Below are 27,837 nucleotides of genomic sequence, written 5' to 3'. Positions count from 1 at the left end.
GTTCTGCTAATGAGTTCCTCCAGCTCTTTTTATGACCCCTTCCTTCTTCAAAGCAGCCTTCCTTCTTCACAGCTGACAGCTTTAGCCAGTGGCATCCCAAAATTCTACCCACTTATCCCATACCACGGAGTCCCTGCCGTGTGCTGCTATCAGCCTGCTGTTTCTCCACCTGGCACCGGATTCTCTGCTGCACTTGGCAGCCACGCTCAGAGAGAAAAGGGTCTTTCCTAGGACCTGCAACCAAAGGTCCTTTTAAGCAGAGGCGCTGCAGATCAAGCCTTCCGTATGCCAAGTGCCCCTATGAATGGAGATAAAGGTTATGGGGAGGGGATCACCTGTCCAACCCCCATTGACAGGGACACAAGAGGGGAAGGTATGCAATATCTTACCCCACCCCAGGCATCTCCAAGGTTGTACAGGTGCTGGAAATGCAACATTTATTAGCAGGGGTCATTTGTGTAGAGAGACTTTGAAGTGTGTACAAGGAAGAGAGATTGTAAAAATGTCCTCAGAGTCTGAAGCCCAACCAATCTATTTCCTCCTCTCATCTGAAATGAGAGGTTATTACTCCACCACACCGCACCACTTACTAACATTGGGACTCTAGAAATGAAACCAAATATTGGATTACTGGGACCAAAAGAGGGAAAATGCTGTGTGTGTGTGTGTGAGTGAGTGTGTTGTGTGTGGAAGGAAGCCAGAGAACGTCAGTGTCTCAAGGGCACACAACCAGCCCTGAAGGCGGGCTCTTTTGTAAGGGAGCCGTGCTTCCAGTGTAAATGCTCTGCATAATGACGTTTGCAAAAAGATGACCTTTGGCTGAAGTCTCACATAATCCAAGGCCTGCCTGAGTCATCCGGAAACTGACAGTTGTGTGGGGCAAAGGACGCCGTTGGTGGAAAGCAAGTTAAAACACAACCTACTCTGCCTGCCCTCCAAGTCAATCGTACACATGTGTTTACCCAATTCAGCTTCTTTTTTGTTTTACTTTTTAACAAAGCAGTTCCGTCTTCTGTGCCTTCAGCAGCCCCACGTCTTCAAATATGCAGGCCCAACCCAATTACTCAGCCACAAAGAACCACTCTATCGGAAAAGAGAGGTGCAAATATCAAACCTTTCCATTACAACGAACGTTTCTCTACCTCAGATTCAACAGTCTCCCTCTCCTCCCCCTCCCTACAAGATCTTGGTGTAGAAAGAGTAAAGAGGGCAGGAAATACCAATGGATTCCCTCACAAAATACAATATAGGTGGAACAAAATAGGCAGAAGACGTAAGGCACTTCCTCGTGTGTTACCAACCCATGGAATTCATTGCCAGCGTCTGTCTAATATATGAACGCACAAATGTGAGATACAGAAAAATACGGCTCTCTGCACTTGATTCTTGTGAGAATAATACAGAGAAGACCATTTTCTCTTAAAATGGAGTAACAACTATGAAGTAGAAAAATAAGAGCAAGTGCGGTTTCTAAGACAGCATCTCATCAGTTTGAACAGTAAATCCAGGTCTTGCTTGCGTTTTGAATAATTTTAATGTTGTCTGGTATTTTAGAATTCTTTTAAATTTTACGGTTGTAATTTGTATATTTGTTTTGTTTTGTAAAGGCCTACGGTTATATACAATACATTTACCTACTCACCACTCTCAACTATGAAGAAGTAAAACCAGGCATTTGGTGGCGGGGAGGCATTTAAAGAAAAATAAGACATAATGGGACAAGGACAGATTTCAAGCATCCTGCTCCTTATGCCCCTATACAGCCTCTTCTTTCCTCCTCCCCTTCCCATCCTAAGGTCTTGTGTGAGATTATTCTCATAGATGGCTTGTTTCCTCAGCATTTTCCTCCGTCTACAACTCGAAGCTCGTAATACTAATAGGAATGCTGTCAGGACTAGGAAATGTAATGTGCATGAAGCACTCTGAACATTTTATAACTTTATATAAATGCTTTTATCGTAATGATATCTCTCACAGGCATTATACTGCCTGCCAACATTCTGTTACCACCACCTACCACAATTAAAATGTTCATTAACGTTCTGAGGCACCATACACTCCAGCCAGTGTTTTAAAGGGATAGATTTGTATTCTGTGACCAGTTGCTTCTTTTGTGGGCAGAACACTACACAAGGAATTGAGGGGTGGGTGTGAAGGGGTGTGTGTCAACCATAAAACCACATGTACTTTGCGCATAGAAAAACAAAGGCCTTCAGATTTTTGTGTTTATAGATGTTCAGCAAGCAAGAGCTGAACTACGGCAGACAGGCTGCAGTTGGCTTATTTTTGTCCACCCTCACATGGCTGGACAAGATGATCTGCTAAGAAAGAATTGCTCAGTTCACTTCAGAGGAGCAAATGGGCCTCCCTGGGGGCCAGTAACAGGCAGTGCCAGAACCAGACCCACCCAGCTGCCCACCCACCCCCACCCCCGGTAGAAAAGAGAGCAATGGCTATCAACACGGGATTACCTGTCTGGCCAGTCTCAAGGTGGCCCTCAACTAAAATCTATTGGCTGCAGCTAGCCTGTTACCATTGGGCCGGCTTTCTTCTATTATGAGGGCCAACACGAATCAGCCATCCCTTCTGGCTACTTGCATCTGCTACAAACCGATTCTTACCAAAGCCCTTGGAGTAAGCCGATCGAAAACCATGTCCAGGCCTTGGGTATTAACCCTCATAATCTGGAAGAAGAAGGGCCTTCAGCAGCTCTTTCCTCGATCTTAGGTTGTCTGATCAATCTGGACTACAGAAGTACTATGATAACAGCACGTAGAGTATGCCCACCGATAGACTTGGGTCTAACATTGCCGCAATCTCTTCCAGCTTATTTTGATTTCCTGACAGTTCCACGTTATCAACGATTATTTATGCTAGCCAGACTGAATGCCATTCCCCCAGGAGAGTTGCAGGGACGCTTAAATAAGGTTCCCTACTCTGAGCAACTCTGGCCAAATAGACACTCTTCAGCATTGTCTGTTTGGATGCCATATTCTAAACGTGGCAAAGGACGGCTGGATCAAGCCCTATATCCAGGACCCAGGAATTATAGAGGATAATTTACGGCTTCTTTTAGCAGGGGTGGATTTTAGTACTACTTTAGCAGTAGCCAAGTTTCTCTCCCAATCAGTTAAGGAAAAAACTTATTAAATTTTTAATACTATACAGATTATATATTAAAAACTTTTCCTTTTAATTCTAATTCTAGCGTGGCACTGCTCAGAGCCGAAGAGGCTGCATGAGCAGTATCATTAAAGTAAGCCATCATTTCCTTGTCAGGGATCAACAGAAGGAGGAGAGCATTTATGCCGAACAGCCCCTGCGTTCCATTTTGGAAGCCCCAGGTTCCCTTGGCATCGCCAGTTAAAAGGTGGCTGGTGGCAGGAAAGACCTTTCTCAGTCTGAGATCCCGGAGCGCTGCCGGGGGTTAGAGAACACAATCGGAAGCCTGGTAGACTAAAAGGCCTGACTTGCTGTGAGGTGGAGTCACATGCTTTAAGTGGGTTGAACGAGGCCCAAGAACGCCTGAAGGATCCCTCTGTAGGATTAGCGACATAATGGATCGCCTCTCAAATCAGACCATCAGTCCATTTGGCATAGCAAAGCCCAGCTCCAAAGAAACTTGGTCGGTCTCAAAAGAAGCTGTTGCCAGGGCCCAAGGGATGGATCCTGCAGGACCGTTTCGCTAGCATGACAGGGCCTTCCTCCAGTGCAAGGAGACTTCCTCCTTCTTGTATCAGAAGAAGTCTCCTCGCTTCAAAGGAAAGCACCACTGCTAACAGAACGGATTGATGGGCTCTCGCTCAGCATCTCCGAACTACAGACTGGTTAGGTGCTTTTCCAGCACTCTGCTTTGCTCTGCACAGAGGCTTAATGAGATGAACCGGATCCGGTTCAAGGTGTTAACCTTGGTGTTTAAAGCCCTTCAAGGACTGGGACCTGCATACCTGCGGGACTGCCTCTTCCATTAGGTCCGCTGCAGGGTGTTGCGCTCTGCAGACAAGCAACTCCTGGTGGTCCCCGGCCCAAAGGACATCCGTCTGGCCTCGACCAGAGCCAGGGCTTTTTCTGCCCTGGCCCCGGCCTGGTGGAACGCTCTCCCGCTGGAGATCTGGGCCTGTTACAGTTTCGCGGGGCCTGTAAAACGGAGATGTTCCACCAGGCCTTCGGCTGAGTGTCAGCAGGTGACCTTCTCTTCTATCTAAGAGCATCACTTCTTCTGGGGCTGCCCTTGGCCATCGGCTATGCCTATACGGACTCCCAATATTTGTTTAAATAGCCTGCTCCTGGACTATTTTAATGATTTTTTTAAAATGATTGATTTTATGTTTTTGTGATTTTAATGTATCTTTTAATGTTGTTAGCCGCACTGAGCCCATCTGTGGGGAGGGCGGGGTATAAATCGAATAAAATAAATACCAGGTGATTTTATTCACCTCCATGCCATGAAAAGCTTCAGCAGCCCATTTCCACACATTAAGCCTCTATGAAAGGGACAGAACATTTCCCCCCAGTCCTGCTGCCAGCCCTCCCTAATACACACCTGTACACTGCAGGGAGAAACTGGGGAGCCACGTACTGGGGTGCTTTGTCTGCCGTTACTGAACCCAGACTAAAATCCCAAGATTCTCCAAGACTCTTTGGAATACAGTCCGAAAACCACTGTCAGAACTGCTTGCTGCTAAAACGGGCTTCAAGGAGTCTTCAGTTAAATCTCACGCTTTGTAAATTCGGCAGCCTGGTCATTTATTTCTCAGTTCCACAAAGCAGGTTGGTTTTTTAAGATCTAGGCAACCAGTTCAACTGGTAATAAGATCCCGATTCATTTCAAATCACTTAAAACAATAGGGATTACAGACTTGTAAAGCCTGCGGTTTGCAAAATGATAAAGGGTGGGCCTGGACAGGTGGACAGCAGGCAGTTCCCGGGCAGGCAGGTGTTGGGGTCAAGGCATTCAGAGAGGCCTGGCCATTTAATCCAGTCACTCCAACGGCAGAAAAGCAAATGGATCAAGATTATTCCCAGGGCCACAGTCTCATGAACATTACCTTATTTATTTCAAAACTTCACTTGATATCCTGCACCTCGCCCAAGTCTAGAGCGGCTCTCAAAATTAATGTAAACACACAACCACCATTTTAAAAACCAAGCAACAAATAATTAACCATCAAAGCCAAGATAACTCAAAGCCCAGCAAACAGAAGTGACAGCTGGGAAATAGATCTAGAAAAACCTTTTAAGGGGCAGGGGGGAAAAGACGTACGACCCCTTTCTAAAGGTGGCCAGACAAAGCCATCTCCGGAATGGCGTTCTGGACGCAGTTGCTGAGACAGTCCTGTGCCTTGTCTAGAGAGACCTGGGCCGGCTCCAGCTCTCCAGCTGCTCTGAGCAAGGTATACCCATCACCTCCACCCGAGTCCTTGCTGTGTCATTGTGGCAATGCCACAGAGGCTTGGCTGTGGCTGGCAGCAGTGTGAATCCAGGGGGGGATGCCCGTCCTCTTCCACCGCACCAATGGCAGCAGCGCGTTCACACCTTCCTTGCTGCACCATCCCCCACCATTTGCTTGGGGGGCTTGGCCAGAAAACCGGCCCTGGGAAAGGCACTTGGGGAAGGCAGCAGCAACAGACAGGTAGCAATGATGAATTTATCAGCCCCCACAACCCCAGGGCATGAAAGGCAAAATTCAACAAGCAGCGTTATTCCATCATGTTTCTTTCTCTTGCCAGAAGAAAAGCTGTTTCTGTTGTGTTGTGTGACACAAAAAGGAGGGGCATCCCCAGTTGAGACTTGCGGGTGCATCCAGATTTGAGTTAAGCCAGCCACGAAGTGAATTAATCTGTGCGCGCCTCCAGAAATGCTATAGGAAGCAGGGTCTTGTCAGGGGGCTTCTTCACTAGAAAACATGGAAGTATCATAGAATCACAGAGTTGGAAGGGGCCATACAGAACTTCCAGTCCTACCCCTTGTCCAATGCAGGATGAGCCTAAAGCATCCCTGACAAATATTCATCCGATTCTACTTTCGAACTACTCTGACCGTGAAAAAGTTCTTCCTAATATCCAGCCGGATATTTGTGCATGTAATTTAAGCCCACTATTTCGGGTCCTACCCTCTGCTGCCAACTGGAACAGCTCCTTTCCCTCCTCCAAATGACAGCCTTTCAAATACTTAAAGAGAGCAATCATGTCCCCCCTCAACCTCCTCTTCTCCAAACTAAACATTCCCAAGGCCCTCAGCCTTTCCTCGTAGGGCTCAGTCTCCAGACCCCTGATCATCCTCGTCGCTCTCCTCTGCACCCTCTCGATTTTGTCCACATCCTTTTTGAAGTGAGGCCTCCAGAACTGCACACAATACTCCAGGTGTGGCCTGACCAAGGCAGTATAGAGAGGGGCTATACTGTACAAATCACAGGGCTTCTTGGGTGAAAGCTGTGAAAAATTTCAGCATTTGGAAACCATTTTATACTTGCACTGTATACATCCCTTAGAATTGTTGATTCAGGTAACCATCCTGAGTAACCCTTGCCAAACCAAACACAGGGTGGGGTGGGGGGTATTACATAGCGGTTTTTCCTTTCTGCTTGAAGGGCATGTTCCTATTTATGGAGATTGTCTCTTTTCTTCTGACTCGGGTGTGTTTGGTGGAGAGAGGGAGTCTTTCACCAGAACAGATCTTTGTTTATTCATTCACAGGAACGGATGATCACATCTTCTCTAGGAATTGTCCAGGGTAGCTTTTCCAACACAGATCAGGCTGTACCAACCCTGTAGCAGTGCAAGGAACTCTGGGGAAAATCACAGCTATGGGGGACTCCTGCACAGCTTTACTTCAAAAGTGTGAAATATATAGATACAGAGTTGGATTCTACCACTTTTTCAGTGGACACAAGGAAGGAGAAGTGGCACATTTTGACCCCTGAAAAGATTTATGCTGGGGGTCATGAAACCCACGAAGTCAAAAAGCTATGTGAGAAAGGGCTGCATAAGAAGGAAAAACAGGCAAGATTGCCTCTCCTCCACCAGCAGAATAGGTCCTGAGATGGACACGAACTGGTAAAATGGTGGCTCGTTGCGGTTTGTTGCGTTTTACGAACCATGAACTGTCATGAAATTGCCCAGTTTGCGAACTAGTTTGTTTGGTTCGTGAATACGTAACTTCCAGGGCAGCAGCAGGTCTGCAGAAAGCCCATTCCTTCCTCCCTCATTGCCTAGGAAACTGATTGATCGGCGCCAGGCTGTCTGCAGTGACAAACCGAAAAAAGAACCAAACGAACTGGCCTAAAAATTGTTGCGGTTTGTCAGGAATGCCCTCCGACAAACCACTGGTTTGTGAACCAAAAAATGGCTGAATGTGTGACAAAATTTGGTTCGTATTTCGGTTTGTGCCTACTTCTAGGCCCAACTAGTAACAATCAATGAGCAGAGATGTTTGACATTCCTTTGTGAATAACTTGTACAAAATAACCAATGTAGTTCAGTTCATAAACATGAAGTTGTCTTATATAGAGTTTGACCACTGCTGTGTCAGGATCAGTCCAGTCTACTCTGACTGGCCGCTGCTCTTGGGCATCTCAGATGCATGAAGCACCTTTCATGCCAGCACCTACCTCAGCGTTTAAAGAGGAGATGCTGGGGTTGAACCTGGGACTTCCTGTATGCAAAGTATACACACCATCTCCCCAAAGGATGTACTCCTCAAAGCCACAGGTGGTTGAAACATAAATGTATTTGTAGATGAGAGCAAAATTCCCTTGGCAAAGGGAAATTTTATGCCAGAGGTGGGATTACCAATGGCCTGTCCGCAGCTAGATTAGACAACTGTAACATGCTCTCCATGGGACTGCCTTTGAAAAATTGTCCAAAAGCTTCGACTAGGGCACACTTGGCAATTAGCAAAGACTCTCTCGCCAATATGGAAAGAGCAATGCTAGGGATGAGCAGATATGACCATTCTTAAACGCTGTCAACATTATCTCGTCTCGTTTTCCTGATTTTCACTGCTGTCGAAGTTTTTAAAAGCCATTTTTACACCATTCAATTTTATGTGACATTGAAATCATAACCTCTTGTGCTTATTTTGCATTTCTACTTCATAAAAATGTTTCCAGATAACTTTTAGGACAAGCCCAGTGGGAACTTCTGTTCTAGAGAAAGGATGGTTTTGCACAGGGAGGGAAATGGGAAGAAAATGGACAAATATGACCCTAACTTGATTTCACTGGAGATGAACAGATTATTTGTTTGCATGGCTTCTGTGGGCTGGCTGTGTGGGACTTCATGTACAGGGCTGCTCTCATTTTCCAAGTCACCCATTGGGGAATTAACTACCACCTCCCCCAGGATCATTCCACAACGAGTTGTCGATTGGTTTGAGATAGCTGTGATTTGCCCAATTATGATTTTAGTGGTTAACTTTTCTACAATGTGAAATGCAGAATCTCCAGTTTGTTGGGAGTCTTTTCCCTCGAAATGCCCAAGGATGTGTGAACATCCTGCACACAGTGAAGGAAATGCATACTTCACATGCCTGGGGCACTCTCTCGTCGTCTTAGTTCATATATCCTGAGAGCAGGGCTTTTTTTCAGCAGGAACGCAGTGGAACGGAGTTCCGGCACCTCTTGAAAATGGGCACATGGCTGGTGGCCCCGCCCCCTGATCTCCAGACAGAGGGGGGTTTAGATTGCCCTCTACGAGGGCCATCTCAACTCCCCTCTGTCTGGAGATCAGGGGGCGGGGCCACCAGCCATGTGACCGTTTTCTCCGAGGGCAACCCACTGAGTTCCCCCACCTCTTTTCCCAGAAACAAAGCCCTGCCTGAGAAGGAGCGCCGCCACTACTGAATCTCAGCAGGAATTAATCTCCACCAAAGTCCTCTTTGCTAAAAAGAGAGTTCTGGCTCACAGAGAAGCCAGATGGAAGAGAGTCCCACTGGTAACGGCATACTTCCAAGCAAATGTAAGGTGCTGGCCAGGAACAATAAAAGCCTTAAATAATCTGGTCACAACATACCCCCAGAGGTTGCGTCTACTGCTGTGACTTTTATGTTGGACCAAAGACATGCTCTCTGCCAATTCAGATTCACAAGGGCACGTACAGAGCCCTTTTCAATGGTTGCAATATCTGGTATTGTTTTTCTTCGGATACTTGCCAAAGCTTGGGCATGCGCAGCCTCTAGAAACGGTATGATTTTGTTCAGCAGTGGTGAGGAACAGAACAGGATAGCCAGTATTTTGCTACCCACCTCCAATGGAACAGGTGGATAGTAAACTATGGGATGGAACAGGTCCCATCTAGTCAATAAAGAATGCTTCAGGTAGCAGCACGAATGATCCAGTAGAAGAGGGGCACCCAAGAGCTTGGGGCAGAATTTAAATAGGCTTGAAATAAATCCAAGAGAAATATTTTGCCTCCAAAATGCAATTTATTTATTTTTTTAATCTGACCAACTGAGCAAGGCATTTATTTGCAATAAATAGTTTAGTTTGGAATCTTTCATATTTCTTTAACTTGATCATAGAGTAACACATTTCCCTCCCTCCCCCAGTGTTTAATGATTAAGGGGGTGAGGTGGGGGGGGGGGAGGAAGAGGCACAGAAACAGGAACCAAAGTGTTAAAAATAAAACAAAACCAGATACCTTAAAAAAGTTGAGAATCATATCCTCGGCCCGAAAGGATACATGAATCTAGAGAATCTAGACTAATGTACACACACGCATGCACGCACACACCAAAGAACATCCAAGTCTTTGTGGGAATTCTCTGTCAAGAGGACGAGGAGGGGAAAGAATGGATGTTTGTTCTCAAGTATTTACTACTGGCAATAAAACCAAAGCCATAATTTTGGAAAGGTTTAATTACTCTGCTTTTACGGCCAGGTGCTGATAATCTTATCCTATCATGCACTGCTTCACAAGCTGATGTTGTCCCAAGGTCTTAAACAAGACAATTCAGTAAGAGATACTTCTGGAAAGAAAAGAGGAGGACAAAATGGGCCTAAGTGATCTTCCTTGTGCTACTTCAACTTTATACCTTTGGTACGGGGGAAAAAGTTTTATATACGGTTTCAATAAACCTATGCTTGCTATAGGATCGAAATTGGGGTACGCTAAGGAGAAACCTAAGAACATCATTTGAGACGCTGGGAAAATACAGGCCACCACACAAAGAATGTCTCAAAACTTAATGACTGGGGCCAGAAGCACAGTTCACATCAGCGAGAGGAATGTTTCCCCAAGTTTAGGTCTGCTGAATTACGTGAATAATGACTGGGCGTGTGCACACACAAAAGGGAGGGTTCCAGAAAGAAGCTGCGGGTGGGAGTGGGTGTGCTCTGCCTCCTTCCTCACTAGTAGCTGTTCCCTGCAACCTCTTCCCCAGCCACCATTTTTTGTGGTTTTGGAACATGGCAGTATAGTTACTACTGCACACCTGGATTGCCAGATCAACGGCATGCTAGGAGCAGAGTCTCTTAAGAACGCTAGCAGCTGTAGGCTGGTCTTCCTCGTATTACAGGGCAGATGTTGCCCTGGTGGCAGTCCCCCAAAGGCCTCCCCCCAAAACAATGCCACAGTGAGCTGCTCACGTGCAGACAGCGAAGGGCTTCGTGTCATGAAGAAGACTAGCAAGGTGGAAGATGGGAATGTCAAAGTCTTGGGGGATGGACTACACATTTTCCCAGGGCTTTTTTTTCTCGTAAAAGAGGTGGTGGAACTCTGGACCACACAATGACATTACTTTGGGTCAGCTGGAACACGGGGGGAGTTTAAAAAAATTTAAATTGCCCTTGGTGAAAATGGCCACATGGCCGGTGGCCCCGCCCCCTGATCTCCAAACAGAGGGGAGTTTAGATTGTCACATGGCCATTTTCAAGAGGTGCCGGAACTCCGTTCCACTGTGTTCCAGCTGAAAAAAAGCCCTGCATTTTCCTGATTTTTGGGTTTGCAGTCTAGGCACACAGTTCTTTGGATCCTGCCCATTAAAGAGAAGGACAATAATTTCCTTTAAAAAAATCAATAGAAGCTTTGTGGCTGGTTTTATTGAACTGGAAATTTCCCCATACCTTTGAAATGCATAAGGGTAATTCTCTATAAAAAAAACCTTTGCGAAAACATGTTTGTGTAATCTCAGGGCACCCACCACGTAAATTCAGCACCACAATCATTGTGAAGAGCTACCAGCAGAAAGAGTCTCATGGATATTACCCAAACCTATTCCAAGGACTCCAACAGGTACCCTGGAGGAGAAAGGTTAGGCATTTGAGGCAGGATTTCTGTTTCAGTCCTTTCCGCCCCGAGAAAGCACACCTTAGGCGCCAGTGGTGGGAGCTTGACAACGAGTGCCTGGAGACGGACGAACAAAACAGTCAAGATGAAAGATACCAAAATGTCAGACAGCCTACCGACTGTTGTTGCCATGAGATCCAACAGTCAACATCAGTCTGATAAGCTATCCGACAGAAAGGTACAAGCCATGGGCGACGTCAGGACGGGAGGCAGGCAGGCAACATGAGCATGAGGGAACACAACACACAGGGACTACAAATTCACTTGACAAACCAGCCGACACAAACTGTACAAGAAAACCATTGAGGATTTCAACGTGTCAGTTCCCAGTCAATTTAGGCAATTGGCTGCTAACTCTTTTCTGTTAATTGTACGGTTCAACATGCTAGATGCCCAGATCAGTTCCGAATCAGAGCTGTGTCCTAGGCCTTCATCCGAAAGAGAGCCTTAAGAAGGTGCTAGCTCTGCAACCCCATGGAGGACACCTTAAGGCAAACAGCTCTTTCTAGGACAGCTTGATAAGCAATGTATTCTCAGGGCAGGGCCGGGGTACAAGTTTTGTACCAGAAAACCTCTTAGGAATTGCTATGGCTAAGAAGGAGAGGTTGTTCGTGCTTATTCTGTATCAAAAAGTGGTTGGAAACAGGCTAGTGTATTATTTAAGGTCACTGAAAAGAAGTGTAACACCAATGAAGGCACATCAAATAAAAGGGGCAAGTCTGCATTACAAACGGAAAGGGGGGTGCATGACCAAAAACTGGGTGGACAGTGCTGAAGAACATGCTGCCTGGGCAAGGAGCATTCCAGTGGCATTCTGGGAAACTATCGGAACTGTCTCCTACTTATAGAAAAGAAGCAGAGTTGGAAAGAAAGGGATTAATAAAAAAAAACACACAACCTAAATATATACTGCTTTATATCAAGGTAAGAAAAGGCATCTTAAAAATATATATTTAAATGCTGTTTATTCCTGTCACCTTTCCGGCACCAGAGAAAAACATCTTCTTGTGCATTCCCTAACAATGCTATGCAAGCATTATAAGAATTAAAACAATTAAAAAACACACACACATACACACACTACTAACTGTCAGTTAAAGAAATAAAATGAACTGAGCCATTTCGAGATCCATGCTTTCTGCCTCCTTCGGCCAAGCAAGACATTCCTGGGAAAAATTCAAGAATTCCTGAGAAGGATCATAGAAAGCCTTAACAGTGGGGCTAAACTTTGCAAAGAGACCACAGGCAAGATCAGAACACGAGAAGTGATAGAAGACGGAGGAGGAGGGAGAGGGGAGCTTTAAAAGACCAAGACAAAAAGGTCTGGAATGATCCAAGGTAGTTTTATAAATTTTATCATCTTAACTTCATTCTAAATATACAGTATTTTAAAAAAGACAGCAGTTTGACATCACCTGCCTCTCTGCTCACAACCATTATGAAGTTTAAAAATGTTCCGTTTCCACATTGCCTGCTGCCCGCCCCCCTCCCCTCCCCTCCCCCCCCCCGAACACAAATGAGACGGAGAATGCTGGGAACCGAGATCAGATTTGAAACTGTTCCCATGGAGGGACATGCACATCGGTGAGACAATCAAGCCAATCTAAGACTATTTTAATGTAAGACCTCGATGGATCTGGACACCAAGGAGGAAGGATGGAAATGCTGACCTTCAATGTTAACCTTTGTGGCATGGCATTTATTAAGGGAAAGCCCCACACTACTCAAAATCATTGACTTTGGAAGTACTTGGCGTGAAGAGCAACTAGATTAAAAGAAGAGCTTAAACATCCCCCCGTTAATGTTTTAACCCGGACAAAATTCAAACAAAAGCCGTGTACTTTACCTTAAACAGGCAAACATTGGTCAAGGAGAATGGTTTAATAACGGCAGAATTACGTTTTCTTTTTTTTAAAAAAAAATCATCCATAAGAGCAGCCAGAACGGCTCAGAAGTGCCCCCCCCTTTTCTCAATGCCAGTTTTTTTTTTTAGTACGAAGCTGGTCGTCCAATTTAATTTTGGGGCTCACCCTCCCCCCCCCCATCCCTTCGCATCCACAGCTCATTTGGTTTTCTCCTCAGAGTTCATCTGCTGCTGGAGTCGCTTGGCGTAACTCTGAGCCATGGAGTTAATGATCGACAAGATGAAATAGCACACCATCACAATGACCAATTTTTCAAACATCCATGAGAGCCAGTTTTCGCCCTGCAGATACACAAAACCCAACAGACAAGAGAGAGAGAGAGAAATGTAAGGTTAGTTAAAACACAGTCAGAATTGCACTCGGATTCCAACGAAGAAGTTTTAAATATTCCCACCACGCAGTATTTCAGTGGTGCTCTCCATGTAGTGTCAGGGAACCTTTCCTACTCTTATTTTTTGTCTGACTTCCGTGTCGCAAAAGGTCAGGGGGAAATTCTAGGTCAACCTGGTCTTCTCGCCCCACATGAAAACCAAGAGCACACGAGAGTACCCCCCCCTCCACACACACAACACACCCCCTCCGCTGGAGCAGCACTTGGTAGGGGAAGATTTCTGGCAGCAGGCAAGCTATGCCTGAGAGATGTCCCACAGTTACGGATGCTGGTGTGTGTGTGTGTGGGGGGGGGGGTCTTTGGAGTAGTTCATCAGGCTGGACAACCCAGCTGGTGCGAAGTTGATCCACACCCTTTCTTCTGGCTTTTGAAAACCCATGAGAAGGCAGCTTGGAAAAAGAGGCTTCAAACTCTTAACCGTATGTAAGAGGTTAAGAGTGAGTTGGTATCCTGCTTTCCTCTTGCTCTCTGGCAGAGATTCAAGGAGTTCAAGCTCAGGACGGGGGTGGAGGGAGACAACCCAATCGCTACTCAGCACACCATGCAATCATTGGCTGGCAACTGGGCTTCACCAAAGGCCAATCCCCTTTAGGGTTTTTTTTTTTGTTTGCTGCAAGTTCCGGTTGGCGCTCCTTGAGCAACCCGCAACTGACACAGCAAAAAAGCAGCTACTAGCAGCTTTTGCTATCAAGTGTTCGGGGAAAGAGCTGTTTGCAAGCCAAGTATCTCCATCTGGTCAAAAGAGGGCAGCAGTGAGCAAAGAATTCATTCACACTTTCACCTAGTTCCCTCTGCAGCCCCATTTCCTCTCCTTGTCTGTTTCTCGCCAGGGCCCACCCACCTTTCTCGGATGAATTAAGGTGGGACAATATAGCAGGAGGGAAACCTTGGGGCCAGCAGACAAACTCAACATGTAGTTGTATTGAATATTCTTAACATGCTCAGTTTATGGATAACAAACCTTGTAAGACTTGAACAGCTCTACCAAAATTATTCAAATAATCCAATTGGACGGTCCTGGATTTCAATCTTAGCCAGTTGTACCACTAACATTTTCTTGTAAGAGATCCCTTTCTTCCCTTAGCCGGTAGGAAATTATGTAAACTGGAAGGCTGGATGATCGACTGACAGATTAAAGTATTCCAAAATTTGGAATACTTCTCCCCTCAACAAAGTAATCTAGGCACTGAAATGTCAGCATTTTAATTCCAATTATCAGTAAGATAAATGATTTCCTTCCTATTCCCATGACAGGCTTCAAAATTTTGTTTGCAAGCATGCAGTTCATTGTAATCTGAATTGTTAAATCCATCCTAGAAAAAGAGGGTGGGGGGAGGACCCAGGACAAGGAAATAGGTGAAGATCTCTTACCTGAGGCGCTCCATCCGCCTTGTGGTGGAGCTTCATTCTCTGGGCTTCCAAATATTCTCGGAAGGGCTTCTGAAGAGAAGGACCTATGCTTGGGATGGCGCTGATGCCCGATTCCATCCCAAGATGGGAAATTTGGAAAAGGAAAAAGGGAGTGGGAAGAGGTGGGGGGGGGAAGCACATACATAGGGGAAAAAAAGATTTAAAAACTTACCGGCAAAATTTAAACCACAGCTAAAGAGAAAATTGCCCTCCATGTATTAGAGGCATGCGAAAGAATCAAAGGGGTGGGGGGGAGAGGAAAAAAAACCCCAGCACATGTATGGTTGGCTTTCCTGCCGGTGTGGAAAAACCAAAAATAGAGAGGGAGAAAACAGCCAAAAATGCAAAAGAGTTCTTTGGCAGCCAAGTTCCTGCTAAGAGGATAAGAGGCAGCAGAGGGAGAGAAGCTTTATATGCGGAGTGCGCTTCCTGAAAGGCAACACTCGGCGGAGCGAGGAAAGCAGTGCGCACACCCGGGCAGTGCCGGGAGTTCAGTGCAGTGACTTCTGAGAAGTCCTAACCATTTATCACCAAGGGTTCCTGTAAGAACTGGTTTGAACCGATTAGTAAGGAAATGACTTGGGCTTGTGTCATTCGCCCCAGTTTAAAAAAGAAACTGCCCGCCCCCCCCACCCCACCCCTGTGACTTGCCCCCATCAGCTCAAAGAGGGAGGTCCCTGACTCCATCCAGGTCCTTATTAGGACAATTCCTGCGTCATTCATGTCCAAAAAAGAATGCAGTAGCCAATTCCTGAGACACCTCCCGCCCCCCCCCCCCAAAAGAGAGTCAAGCAAAAGAAAAAAGAAAGTAGGAGATTAACAAAAGAGAAGGAACAAAGGAGGGGCTGAACGTTGCTTCTGAATCACTTCAGGCTTGATGGCTAATGACTGCACAAAGAAACTACAGTTCATAAACACACCTTGCCCCGGGAGGAACACGAAACACTGACAAAGCTTCCCCGATAGAGCCTCCTGGTTTCCCAAAGAGGAAGGGGAGAGAGAACCAACAGCCCTTTTTCAGTGCAAAGGAACTCTCCGACCCTAGCAAAGGGGGCTAAACACTGCAATTCTTTTAACCGGATACTGGGGGGCAGTGGGTGAGGAGGGGTCTCTATTACCAGCCGCTCTGCAGGCCAAACTAGGTTCACCACATGCATCTCCTCGTAGCATAAAGCCCAGAATAAGGGGAATCACCACACTGAAGCATCACCACAGAAAATGCATTTAAGAAACAAATCCCAGGAGATGTGCAGGAAAGGGGGGGGAAGAGAATCCACCCAAGGCCAGTTGTCCTGAAACTAGAAGGTGGTCTACCATGACAAATGACATACGGCTAGATTAACACACCGATCCTTCTCTGCATGGAAATTTCTACTTGCCTGAAATCAAAAGGGTCTTGGGTATACATGCCCCTTTAAGGTTAGGTTTTCAGGCCTCCAGTTTGGAGAGGGAATTGGGTTCAGATCAACACTCAGCCCAGCAGCTCACCTTGATCTGCTCACTATCTCTCAGTCTAGCCTACCTCACAGGGTTGTTGTGATGATAAAATTGGAGGGGGGGAGTATAGCTCAGGTCTGAGCTCCTTGGATTTTAAAAAAAACGTACTCAATGAATGCAAAGAGCCATTTTGAGTTTAAGGACCTTCAGATTTAAAAAAAATAAAATGCCAAAAGGAAAACCAAGCAGACAAATGAAGGGAAAATCTACAAATTTCTTTTTCTTAAAACTGAAAATGCCATAGTCCATGGACTATTTTCAAAACTGGATTCTGTTTTTTGGGGAGGCAGGGAAGAAGTTTTCCCAAACACACCACTAACGTATTCTAATCACTCTTTTGTAACAGATGCAATTTTAAAAACTGAATGCAGCTTCAGTCTGAGGGGACATTGAGCGGGCTGGGAGGGGTGTGATGTTTATCAGTTCAGCATTTCGTTTTACTTCTCTTTCCCCCACTACAAGAAGAACAGGCTTGTTATGAATTCCTATATTGTTTCCTGCTTCTACCTTAAAAGTAACACATGCTTTTTGGTAGCTTGGCACAAGATAGGCAGACCCTGAGACCAAAGGACACAAAAACCAAATATAAAAATGTTTTTTTTAAAAAAAATTAGGTGTTGAAAAGGGTGATAATGAGCATTCAATTGGACATCTGTTACGCAGGTGCAACTCCTTATTGTTCCTTGTAACTATGGGAGATGGCACTTTACCTCATAACTTTATTGTTTGATAATATTAAACATTACCTTTGTTTATAGAAAACGATTACTTATACAATAATACGTATCATAATATAAATATGATAACGTTTCACAATGGATTTCAGCTGTTTCTTCACAACATACATATATTCTACATTTTTAAAAAATCTGCTTTGAAGATGGGTACCCAATTTTAATAATGCCCATTCACAACCAGCCCTCAAACTGCTTTTAAACTCAGCTCTCCATAAAGTGAATTTTAAGAGAAATTGTTCTTCAAGAACTGATGAGGGACTCAGTTCAGACCAGGAGACAGTTTCAGAACTGGAAAAAACAGATTTTTGCAAGGAAAGGTACGCTTGCCTCTATTAAGATAAAGGGCTGTGTCAGTCAAACCAAGGCTTATCACCCCACAGCAATCCTCACGAATGACTCGCCCAGCAAAACGAGTCACCATTTTCAGAAAAATTGCACTTGGGTTAAGTTTTCAGATGACACAGAAGCCCTGACCGAGCAACAGCTACTGAAAGGTAACCCTTTGCTGTAAAAAAACCCCTCTAAGTTATAAATGCTTCAACAGTGAAAGTTGGGTGACTGGCAAGAATAACTCAGCTATTTTAATTGCAGAGGTTAGCTCCATTAATTCCTGAAAAAGGTACAGGTTTCAGGACTGGGAGACTTTCTGAGCTATTCAAAGCTTTGTTTTATTCTGTCTTTCTAAAATTATTTTTTCCCATAAGAGAAAACGGTGTTGAAGGACAACCTTGTAAATCTTCTGCACGGTACTATTTTTAATAAGTTATTTTGCTGTCTTTAGGAGCTGTTTATAAAATTATACAACCTAACAGCTTATTCAGGAAATGCAGATTGTAAGGGGGTTTTTAAAAGAGGAAAAAAATGTCCTTAACCTTTAAAAAAAAGAAGAACAAGCCATAGCTGCTGTTCACACAATGGGATTATCCAAGGAACTTCTGTGTGAAGTTAGTATGGATTATTAATTAATAGACTATATTTGGATACTTATATACTTATTCCCCATTTTCTACCAGTAATCCTTGAGAATGCCACAGAAGCTGCTGAAATGCTGTTTTGTTTTTCACTTCACAGAAGAACAAAAATTCATGGATGGATTAGTGGCAGGATTTTTTAATTTTTTTTTTAAAAAAAACTTCCATCAATAGCTGGGTTCTTTTCCAAGATGTATTTCACAAACTATCGGCCCAGGTAAAAGTACAGGTGTTGCCTTGACACAGCAGCCATTACAGATGCAATTTAAAGGAATTTGCCTTTTGCTTGGCGCAGCCGTGACCGAAGCAACACGAGTAGGTTACATCACAACCCTGTGTCTTCCAGGGCTGGTTAAGCCCTGCTTGGGCTGTCGAAGAGGACAGCTTTCTAGATGTAAAGCTACGGACAGGGCTTACAACAAAAACATGATCAGGCGGTGGACTGTTGCTTGCTTTCTACCAGGAGCTATTAGTTACCTATTTCAGAATTTTCTCCATTTCTAACAAACTATTTTTTCCTCTCTTCAAAGCAAAGAAAGAGAAGCAATTATACCTATTCATATTTATTATTATGACCTTAATTTAGGAGCTGCACCAAACTACATTAAAAACACCATCAATCTGGTAGAGGTGGAAATATTCAAAAGCCCACTAAGAATTTTTTTTTCTTCAACTCGTTAAAATATTTTAAAGAGTCTTAGAATTTTTTTTTGTTTGCTTTGCCTGAATAGGACTTCAAATCTTTACCTTGCATTAGGAGAAATTTGACAACACATTAATGATAAGTTGTGGAAGGTATTTTTATAGCCATTTAATTTTTTTTTAAAAAGAACAGATTATATGCAAAATATCCCCCATCATTGATAAATAGTAGAAATCATTTTTGTATTGAGAGAGGTGGCGACTGCGGTCTGTACTACTGTTCATAGTTTGTAGGGTTTGTTCCTGTAAGCAAGATCCTACTGGATAATTTTTTCATTGACATGTCGTGTTAATACTTAGGCTTTGCTTCAGTTCTGTTTGAGATTGCTGGTTGGTTCCAGATTTCTACAATCCAAATCTTATCATATGGTTTATTGGATATCCCGTCCTGTGGAACACATTGATTCATTCTATGGAATCTGCCTTGACTCCCAGTGAGAAAGGCAGACTATAATTAACACAAATAAATAAACAGACACACTGCACTGGAGGAAAATGTGTATAAACTAGAAGTAGCGTGATTAGTTTTACAGGCTTCATTTTATTGTCCTGAAAGCCAAGGACACTATTCAGCCAGCTGCATCTTTTTAAACCCAAGTAATTTCATGTAAGTATGTGTTCTCTTATTGAAATTTATGGCATTTAATGAAAAGTACTTAACTCTGAATTAATCATATCCCAGACATATGAACTGGGGCTTAATTCTTCCATTCCACTCCAAAAGCACAGCGCTTTGCCATGATATGACAATGTTCGAGACGTTCAAACTACTGAAACCCCTAGCATGTTTTTCCTCTACTTTAGAATTAGCTAATAACTTAAGAGTTTTACAAATAAACAAAATTTTTGGAACCACTCTGATTTTATTAATAAAAGATATGAAATCAATACATGTTACACTTGAATTTTTGTAACCCTTTCTCGCTATATTTAAGGGTTTACCACCACAGAACACCGGTAAAGAATCGAGCGAAGAATCCTACATATGGCAAATTTCTCTCGACTTACAATTGTGAAATGGTAAAAATACAACTACTGGGAATACATGTTCTTCAGACTCTGTCACAGAGCGTAGGAGACAACTGTCTGAACAGCTGATATTCAGAAAAATCACTTCCAAGCACTGTAGGTTGGGGCATTTATTTTTTAAAAGCAGTTTTGCCATTTTCCTCTGTCATAAAATGCTGTCTTTGTAACTCATGCACAATTAACACGTTTCATTTTCAGGTTTTGCACACAGTTTAAAATAGATTCGTAAACTGTTGGGCAGGACCTGCAGTTTTTAAAAGTTTATGATCTATAAACCTCCACCAAAGGATTGGTCAGCGTCACTTTATGGATCTCAACACTAGACACCAGTTGTGTTTATTCTCTCAGCCTTCCTCAAAAGGAGCTGGGGCAATGCACATTTCACCCTAATGAAAAGCCATTCAGTGAGCTTCACAGCGGAGTGGGGATTTGAACCCAGGCTCTCCCCTGTCTGCATCCAGCCGTACCTCCGCAATGACTCCAGGTTTCACACAAAATTTTGTAACTCCTCCTATCATCCTTCCAGGAACATTAAAGCACCATCTACATGGGCTGAGATGGTTTCTTCCTTCCCTCTCTTCTTGGAAGTTTGTATGATTCTCTTGCACATTCTAGTTCCCTTCTTTGCTGGTTAGTTGTTGAATACTTTGACACAAACACGAAGTAATTTCTTATGACAGTCCCCCCCGCCCCACCCCGCCCCGCCCATGCCCTCCAAATGCCAAGAAGAGAGACTGCAGAATGCTTCCCTAATAAGAATTTGGAAACAGTCACTGTCAGCTAGTGAGAGTTTGGGATACTGCCCTTAATTTTAACAGCCAAATGGGTCAATGGCCTCCCTTGCCCCTTCTCATCCTGAGCAATATACAGCAAGCAGTTCCAAATGGTTTACTCAACAGGCGCGGCTTAAATCCTGAATGAAGTCAACTTTGCTGGTTCTTTGTTTGGAAGTCCACACACTGCCTGCAATTTGCTATACGTTACAGAATGAATGCCTTTAACTTTTAGCAATTCTTGTCGCTTCCACTAGCATTAAGAGATATTTTCTTTAGGCCCTGTATCCTTCCAGGGCCAAAATCGAAACACAGCTTGTATAGTCCCACTTTCACACTTCTGGGGGCTGCAAATTTTTTAAAAGAAGCATGTTTCTAGCCCTCATGAACAAGGAAAACAGGAGGCTGTGCCAATGTCCATTAAAGATTCAATGCAAAAGGCGTTAGATGGGGCCGGTTGGTCTGTGCTAGCCTCTAGGAGTTAGCCCCAGCACCCTGCCCCTATACCTTTAATCAGGGCTTTTTTCAGCGGGAACATGGTGGAACTGAGTTCCGGAACCTCTTAAAAATGGTCGCATCGCTGGTGGCCCCGCCCCCTGATCTCCAGACAGAGGGGAGTTGAGATTGCCCTCCCGACCCCTTTGTCTAGAGATCAGGGGGCGGGGCCACTGGCCATTTGACCATTTTCGCCGAGGGCAATTTAAACTTAAAAAAACTCCCCCCTTGTTCCAGCTGACCCAAAGTGACGTCCTTGTGCGGTCTTGAGTTCCACCACTGAGTTCCACCACCTCTTTTCCCAGAAAAAAGCCCCGCCTTTAATACATTCCCCAAGTCCCATTCTCCTTGGCCCTAAAGGGCAGAGGCCCTACTTTAGATGGTTTTATTATACGCAATTACCCTTTAGCTCACAAACGTGGCCACGCTGTGGCGTTTGGGGCAGCAGCTTCAACTAATCCAATGCATGCATCTCCCACCCACCCAAGTACACAACAGCTGAAAGCCCGGAATGATTTCCTCCCAGTCTGGAGCAAAGCTCCAGGCATGTCTGCCCAAATCAGGCATCGCCACAAGCTTGGCAAACCTGAGGGACAAACTAGATACCACAGTAGAAAAACCTGTTCATTTAAAGGCAGATCTGCCATAGTCACATGTGAGGAGGAGACAGGAGTCTATTTTTAGAGCAAATGGAACGTCTCACTAAGGGGTCCGAAATGATTTCCCATTCTGTGGCTAGCCCCCCTTCAGTCTGGTCACCTCCTCTGAGCTCCAGCACAGTGAGCATGGCTGGTGCTCAGGCGAGGAGAATTTAAGGAGTGGAGCACGCATGGAAGATTCTGGTATTCTCCCCTGCACTCCCTTAAAGCTCTAAAAACCAATTTCTGTCTCCCCATTTTACATGTGACTGAGATATAACTCAAGATTTCAACAAGGGCACCTGCGAACGTTACATCTTGTTTGGGACCAAGCAGTTCTCTCACATCCTGATGTTTCAGAAGAGTAATTATCAGCTCTTGTGAATGAATGCAGAGGCGATGCTCCCAAATGCAAGAAGCTGGTATTTGGATACTGATCACGGGATTGGAAGGAGGCGGCTATTTCTGACATAAATGAGCTTGTTGACACCAGAGCAGAACACCAGCCAGTTGAGCCTAGAAATTATTTATTTCATTTATACCCCACTTTTCTCCCCAACGGAGACCCGAAGTGGCTTACGTCCTCCTCTCCTTCATTTTATCCTCACAACAATCCTGTGAGATAGGCTAAGCTGAGAGCGTGTGACTGGTCACCCAGCAAGCTTCCATGGCCGAGTGGGGATTCGAACTCGGATTTCCCAGATCCTAGCCCAACACTAACCACTGCAAGACTGGCAGCAACTCTTTGGAGACTCAGCTGGCGGGAATCCTTTCCACTCCTATCAAAATTATTCAGGTAGAGACACCAAAAGCTGACTATGGTTTACAGCAACGACGGAGGATAGGAAGTTCCCTCTCTTAACACTAGAACTATGGTCACTTGAAGAAGTGGATTTGGAGTCTATCCGTGATAACAGAAGTGTATGCAGCTTATAACTAATATGTATGTAATTCAGTGCCACAAATGTGGCACTGGGCACTAGAAGCAGCCTTGCTGGATCAGTCCCATGGTCCACCCAGCACAGCTTCCTGTTCCGCACAGGGGCCCTCTCCGATGCCCTGGCAGGCCTTACAAGCAGGGTGCGGCAACCTTAACCTCCCCCTGCTTCTGCTCCCTAACCACTGCTCTCCCTGCCTCTGGATATGGCTAATACCCACCGATGGGCTTTTCTTCCATGAAGTGGTCTAACCCCCTTCGACAGCCACCCAGATTAGCAGCCATCACTTCGTCATGTGGCAGTGAGTTCCACAAACTAATTAAGTGGCACATGAAATCGTACTTCCTTTTGTCCATCTTGAATTTGCCCCCATCAACTTCATTTAATGTTTCCCAAATTCAAGAAGGAGTTGGAGGCTTTATCCATTTGTTCCAGCCCATGAATAATTTTCAAAGCCTTATAAAGACTTTTTAAAGCCTTTAAAAGACCTGCCTTGAGTCATCTCTCCCTAGGGAGATTTGTCTGCCCCCTCTATCATTGTTTTCTGCCACCACGTGAACCTTTTTTCTGGTTCATCTGGCATTCCCTCATTGACCCTCCTTCCCATTAACATGTTTTGTCTAATTGTTTTAAATTTTATGTATTTTAAAAAGTTGTTTCATTGTTTTGACTGTGGGCTGCCTTGGGGACCCTAAGTTGGGTGGAAAGGTGGCATTAAAATGTTTTAAGTAAACAAAATAAAATCTTTTCTCTAATTCTGCCTGAGCTGGTCTATACATTATCTTAACTATGCTGCACTCAGCGAGACGAGATTATCTATACAGAGTTGCTAAAGTAGGTAGCTCCAGTATTCCATGCGCTTCCACGACAGTGGAGAACACAGGGCGCAAAACAGAAAGAGTAGCCACGGCCACCATGCTGTTCGTGTGAGTTTCTCATCAGCCCCGAGGCCTGCCAGTGTTCAAGACAGAGCGCTCAATTAGATGGACCTTGGATCCCACCCAGCGAGGCTTACTTATACCAGCTGGTCAATGCAAAGCACATGCTCTACCATCAAACCACACCCCGCCTCTCTGATACACATTTTTGTCATTTGCTTCCAGCTTAATTAGGCAAGTGATGAGGGCTGGGAACGTGATGATGACGACAGAAAACATGTCTTGCACAGCCTACACCTAAGGCTAGTAATTTTTGCCACCGTGGGGTTGGGGGGCTTTGTCACAACCCCCTCTGACCAGGCCAGTGACTGTGTCTTGGAGACGCAAAGGAAGAGTTTGAGGAGCCAGTGCTGGGGGACTGGGACGACCAGTGGGATCAGGAAGAACTTGATGCTGCAGGGGCACCTGGTGACCTTGCCCCAGCAGCGCCAGAGGCCACCCCGCCAAAGCCTGCAAGTAAGCCCTTGCCACAGCCTCTAGGATAACCACTAGGCCCCTGCCAGGCAGGACACGAACCTGGTCCCACAGCTCCCCAGGACCCTCACCCGCTCTACAGGAACAGCAGCAGTGGAAGACCCAGGCTGGGGTGGCACAAAGGAGGTGAAATGCCAGACTGGCTGAGCACAACCTCCCTGTCGACCCACAGCAGAGTGCTGAGTGTGGTGCTTCCTTGCAGGATCCTGTCCAGAGCTCAGCGCAGCCTCCAGAGCTTCAGCGCCTGCCAGCAAGTGCAGCTGAGCCTGGTTCACACCCAGCCTATTTAGGGTGAGGTCTGAGAAGGCTGCCCTACTCCAGAGGAGCTCAGATCTGGCCAGCCTGTAGAGTGCAGGGCAGATTTGACTTCATGACCTCTCCTTCCAAGCCTTGCTATCTATTTGGTAACTGATTTAAAGGCTTCATGCCTCTGAGGGACGACACATGCCTTACGTTCTGAAAAAGTGTCCTATCAACAAATCAATGACACAGGTTGCCTGGATAGATAGAAGAAAAATAGTCCAGCTGAAATGCTGAGGATGTTTGCAAATTGTGAACTCACGACATCCCAAAAGGCACATGTTTATGGGCAACTTCAGACTGAGTCACATTTTTCTGCATATATCCCTTTAAGCATCTTCGCAATAGGACAGAGGGGGGAAAGCTGGACAGATGAAAAGGGAAATCGCTGCAGGCTGGTAAACGCTTGGGTTATGCTACTGCAAGATGCCACTGAAGCGGGAGACTGACAAAAGGGAGCACAGGGTTCACACACACACACACGCACGCGCACGCGCACGCACACACGCACGCGCAGCACCCTTGTTTATTCTTCATCTTCTGTCTTCCATCTATGGATACTCAACAAATCCTAGGTGTTGCATTATTATAGCTGAACTCTTTCCCTCCATCCCTCCTCCTTTCCCAGGCAACATTTCAGCGCCCTGCTTTTAAGTGCTGAGTAACCTGGGCAAGAAGGAAAGAATCAGACACACAACTGCTGTTTTTAGTGGCAGCCCCACGTCGGCCACGACATCTGCTTCCAACCTGCCTCAGAGCAAGCCAATCCTAACACTAACATTGTGCTTAAACTTTCCAGAATATCTACATATGGGGCCAAAGTTATTTCAATGACTGGATCGTGCTGCTTTAATAACTCCCCACCAGACTCTATAAAAGAGTCCAGAATAAAAACAGCTGGCTGAAGCTGTATCTCTACAAAATCCTCCCATCATGGATTCTTCAGCTCAGTATTTGACATTTTCTTCTCGGTCTAACCAACCATATCATGCCACTGCAAGGATTATGGGGTGGTGGGGAAACGAACATAAGGTGCCACGTCCCAAAACCACATGACTGACAGCTCCGAGAGGCTGGTGAGATCGAGTGTGCCAGTAATCCCTGTGGCCAAAAGGCAAGCGGAACCCAGGTCCCCTCCACACTTGAGCGTACCCCACAAACATGGTGTCTTCACCACGAATAACCCTTTCTAACTTTCAATCTGGGATAGAGCTCTAGAGACATCTTACCATCTTCTTGGTCCACATATTGCGTGTGTGTGTGGTAGGGGTGCAGGGCTTTTTTTCAGGGGGAACGCGGTGGAATGGAGTTCCAGAACCTCTTGAAAATGGTCACATGGCCGGTGGCCCCGCCCCCTGATCTCCAGACAGAGGGGAGTTGAGATTGCCCTCCGCGAGGGCAATCTCAACTCCCCTCTGTCTGGAGATCAGGGGGCGGGGCCACCAGCCATGTGACCATTTTCTCCCAAGGCAACCCACTGAGTTCCACCACCTCTTTCCCCAGAAAGCCCTGGGGTGGGTGTGTGTGTGTGTGTGTGTGTGTGTGTGTGTGCATGAAACACAAGAGCAAACACACTGGCTCTGAGAATAGAGCCAGTGGGGTGCAGTAGAGTGATGGTCTAGGGTGATGGTCTAGGATCTGGGCTGCCCTGGTTCGATTCCCTGTTCTGCCATGAAAGCTTGCTGGGTGGCCTTGGGCCAGTCACATACTCTCAGCATAACCTACCTTACAGGGTGTTTGTAAGAGGGAAAAAATGGAGGGGAGGAAAAGGACGGAAGCTGCTTTGGGTCCCCTATTGGGGACAAAGGGGGATATAAATGAAGTAAAACAAACAAACATTTAACCATATTTTTAAAGAAGAAAAGCCACCCAAGCCCTCCGCTTTTGAGGAGAAAGTGCACGTGCATTACAGATGTGCAAAGGGGCAATTAACGAAGAGAACTGTAACAAAAGGGATCTGGGGCAGCAGCTCCTCCTTGGAGAGTCCTCTAGCCAGCAAGAGATGGGTCGGTTCCCGTCCCAAGCACAGTGATCCAAGCAGGTTAGACAGTCCACTCAAATGCATCCCACTCAAGCCTTGCCATACATGTTCCTTGTAGGAAAAGCGCGCCCCCCCCCCCTGCCCAACACTAAACTGGGCAGGAATTGTTACATTTAAAGGAACTACTGGCTCTCTTTCCACCTGGATTCTCTGAACCTTGAAACAATGCCCCCCTCCAGACAGTGATGTAAGCAGCTTTCACAGTCAGTATTTTTTCTTAATGAGCTGTCATTTCCTGTAATGATAAAAAAGATTCTCGCAGCATTTAAAACCGTCCATTTCCCATACCCCAGCAGACACAATCGCTGGGTGATTCAGAATGAATCCAGAGTTTCGGGGAGCTTCACTCAGTCATAATACATTACACTGCAGCAGAGACCTGGAACCACTCCAGAGGAAGGCCGGGTGATCAAGGATGCCAACCCCGGGGCGGGTGTGTGTGTGTGTCCTTTTTCAGAAAGTGGAGGGCAGTGACCCTGTCTCAAAGTTACCTTCCATTTCGGCATTTTAAAACACGTAAAAATCATATTGATCAGGCATGCATGGTTGCTTTAGCAGACATAATTTGGGGACTTTGATTGTGGGTGGCTTCAACTGAGTTTTGTAACGTAGGGCTTTTTCAGGGATTAATATGTCTAAATCAACTGCCCACAGCTTATCATGGTATTTCAATGCTGTCTTAAAGTCAGCTGTCTCCCCACAATGGCTATGGGTTTCAAAGCCCAAGCACATAAATTCTTCTCTTTTTTTGTCACACTTAAGTTTGAATTTATTCAAGAACATTTTATCTCATTCGTCTTCTAGGAAGCTTAGTGCAGTGTATAGATCAAGACGGGTTGCTGTCTTAGTCTCTTTGTACCAGTAGAAAAGAGCAAGAGCGCAGTAGCACCTATGAGCCTAACAAAATTTGTGGTGGGGTATGAGCTTTTGTGAGCCACACTTCACTTCTTCAGAAGAAGTATCTGAAGAAATGAGCTGGGGCTCACGAAAGCTCATACCCTACCACAAATTTTGTTAGCCTTATAGGTGCTATTGCACTCTTGCTCTTTTCTACTAGGGCAGTATATGTTGCTGTCCTCTGTTTTATTCGCACAACTACCCTGTGATGCTGATCGAGGGTGACTGGCCAAAAGTCACTTAGCAAACTTCCACGGCAGAGATGTAAGCCCGGGCCTCCCAGATCTTGGTCTAACCAACTTTATTGTAGCATAAGCTTTTGAGAGCCACAGCTCTCTTCATCAGATGCATCTGACAAAGAGAGCTGTGGCTCTCGAAAGCTTATGCTACAATAAA

General features: G+C 45.3%; 1 protein-coding gene across 4 annotated transcripts in view; it reads right to left on the bottom strand.

The window, feature by feature from the left end:
• Window positions 1-12,247: 12,247 nt before the first annotated feature.
• Window positions 12,248-27,837, bottom strand: part of VMP1 (vacuole membrane protein 1) — a 143,904-nt gene continuing 128,314 nt past the window's right edge. For 2 of the 4 annotated variants that reach the window (XM_055001390.1, XM_055001391.1), the window contains 2 exons: window positions 14,973-15,072; window positions 12,249-13,491 (listed from right to left, as the gene is read on the bottom strand). In XM_055001390.1, coding sequence (XP_054857365.1) covers window positions 13,348-13,491; window positions 14,973-15,072 — 244 coding nt within the window. In that variant the 3' untranslated portion in view covers window positions 12,249-13,347. Of the gene's footprint in view, window positions 13,492-14,972; window positions 15,073-27,837 lie in introns of all 4 variants that reach the window. The other 2 variants (XM_055001392.1, XM_055001389.1) reach the window with 2 other exon arrangements.

This window comes from Eublepharis macularius, chromosome 17 (assembly GCF_028583425.1).
Source record: "Eublepharis macularius isolate TG4126 chromosome 17, MPM_Emac_v1.0, whole genome shotgun sequence".
NCBI lineage: Eukaryota > Metazoa > Chordata > Lepidosauria > Squamata > Eublepharidae > Eublepharis > Eublepharis macularius.
The sequence above is the reverse complement of the archived record's forward strand: the minus strand, read 5'-3'. Positions and strand labels throughout refer to the sequence as shown.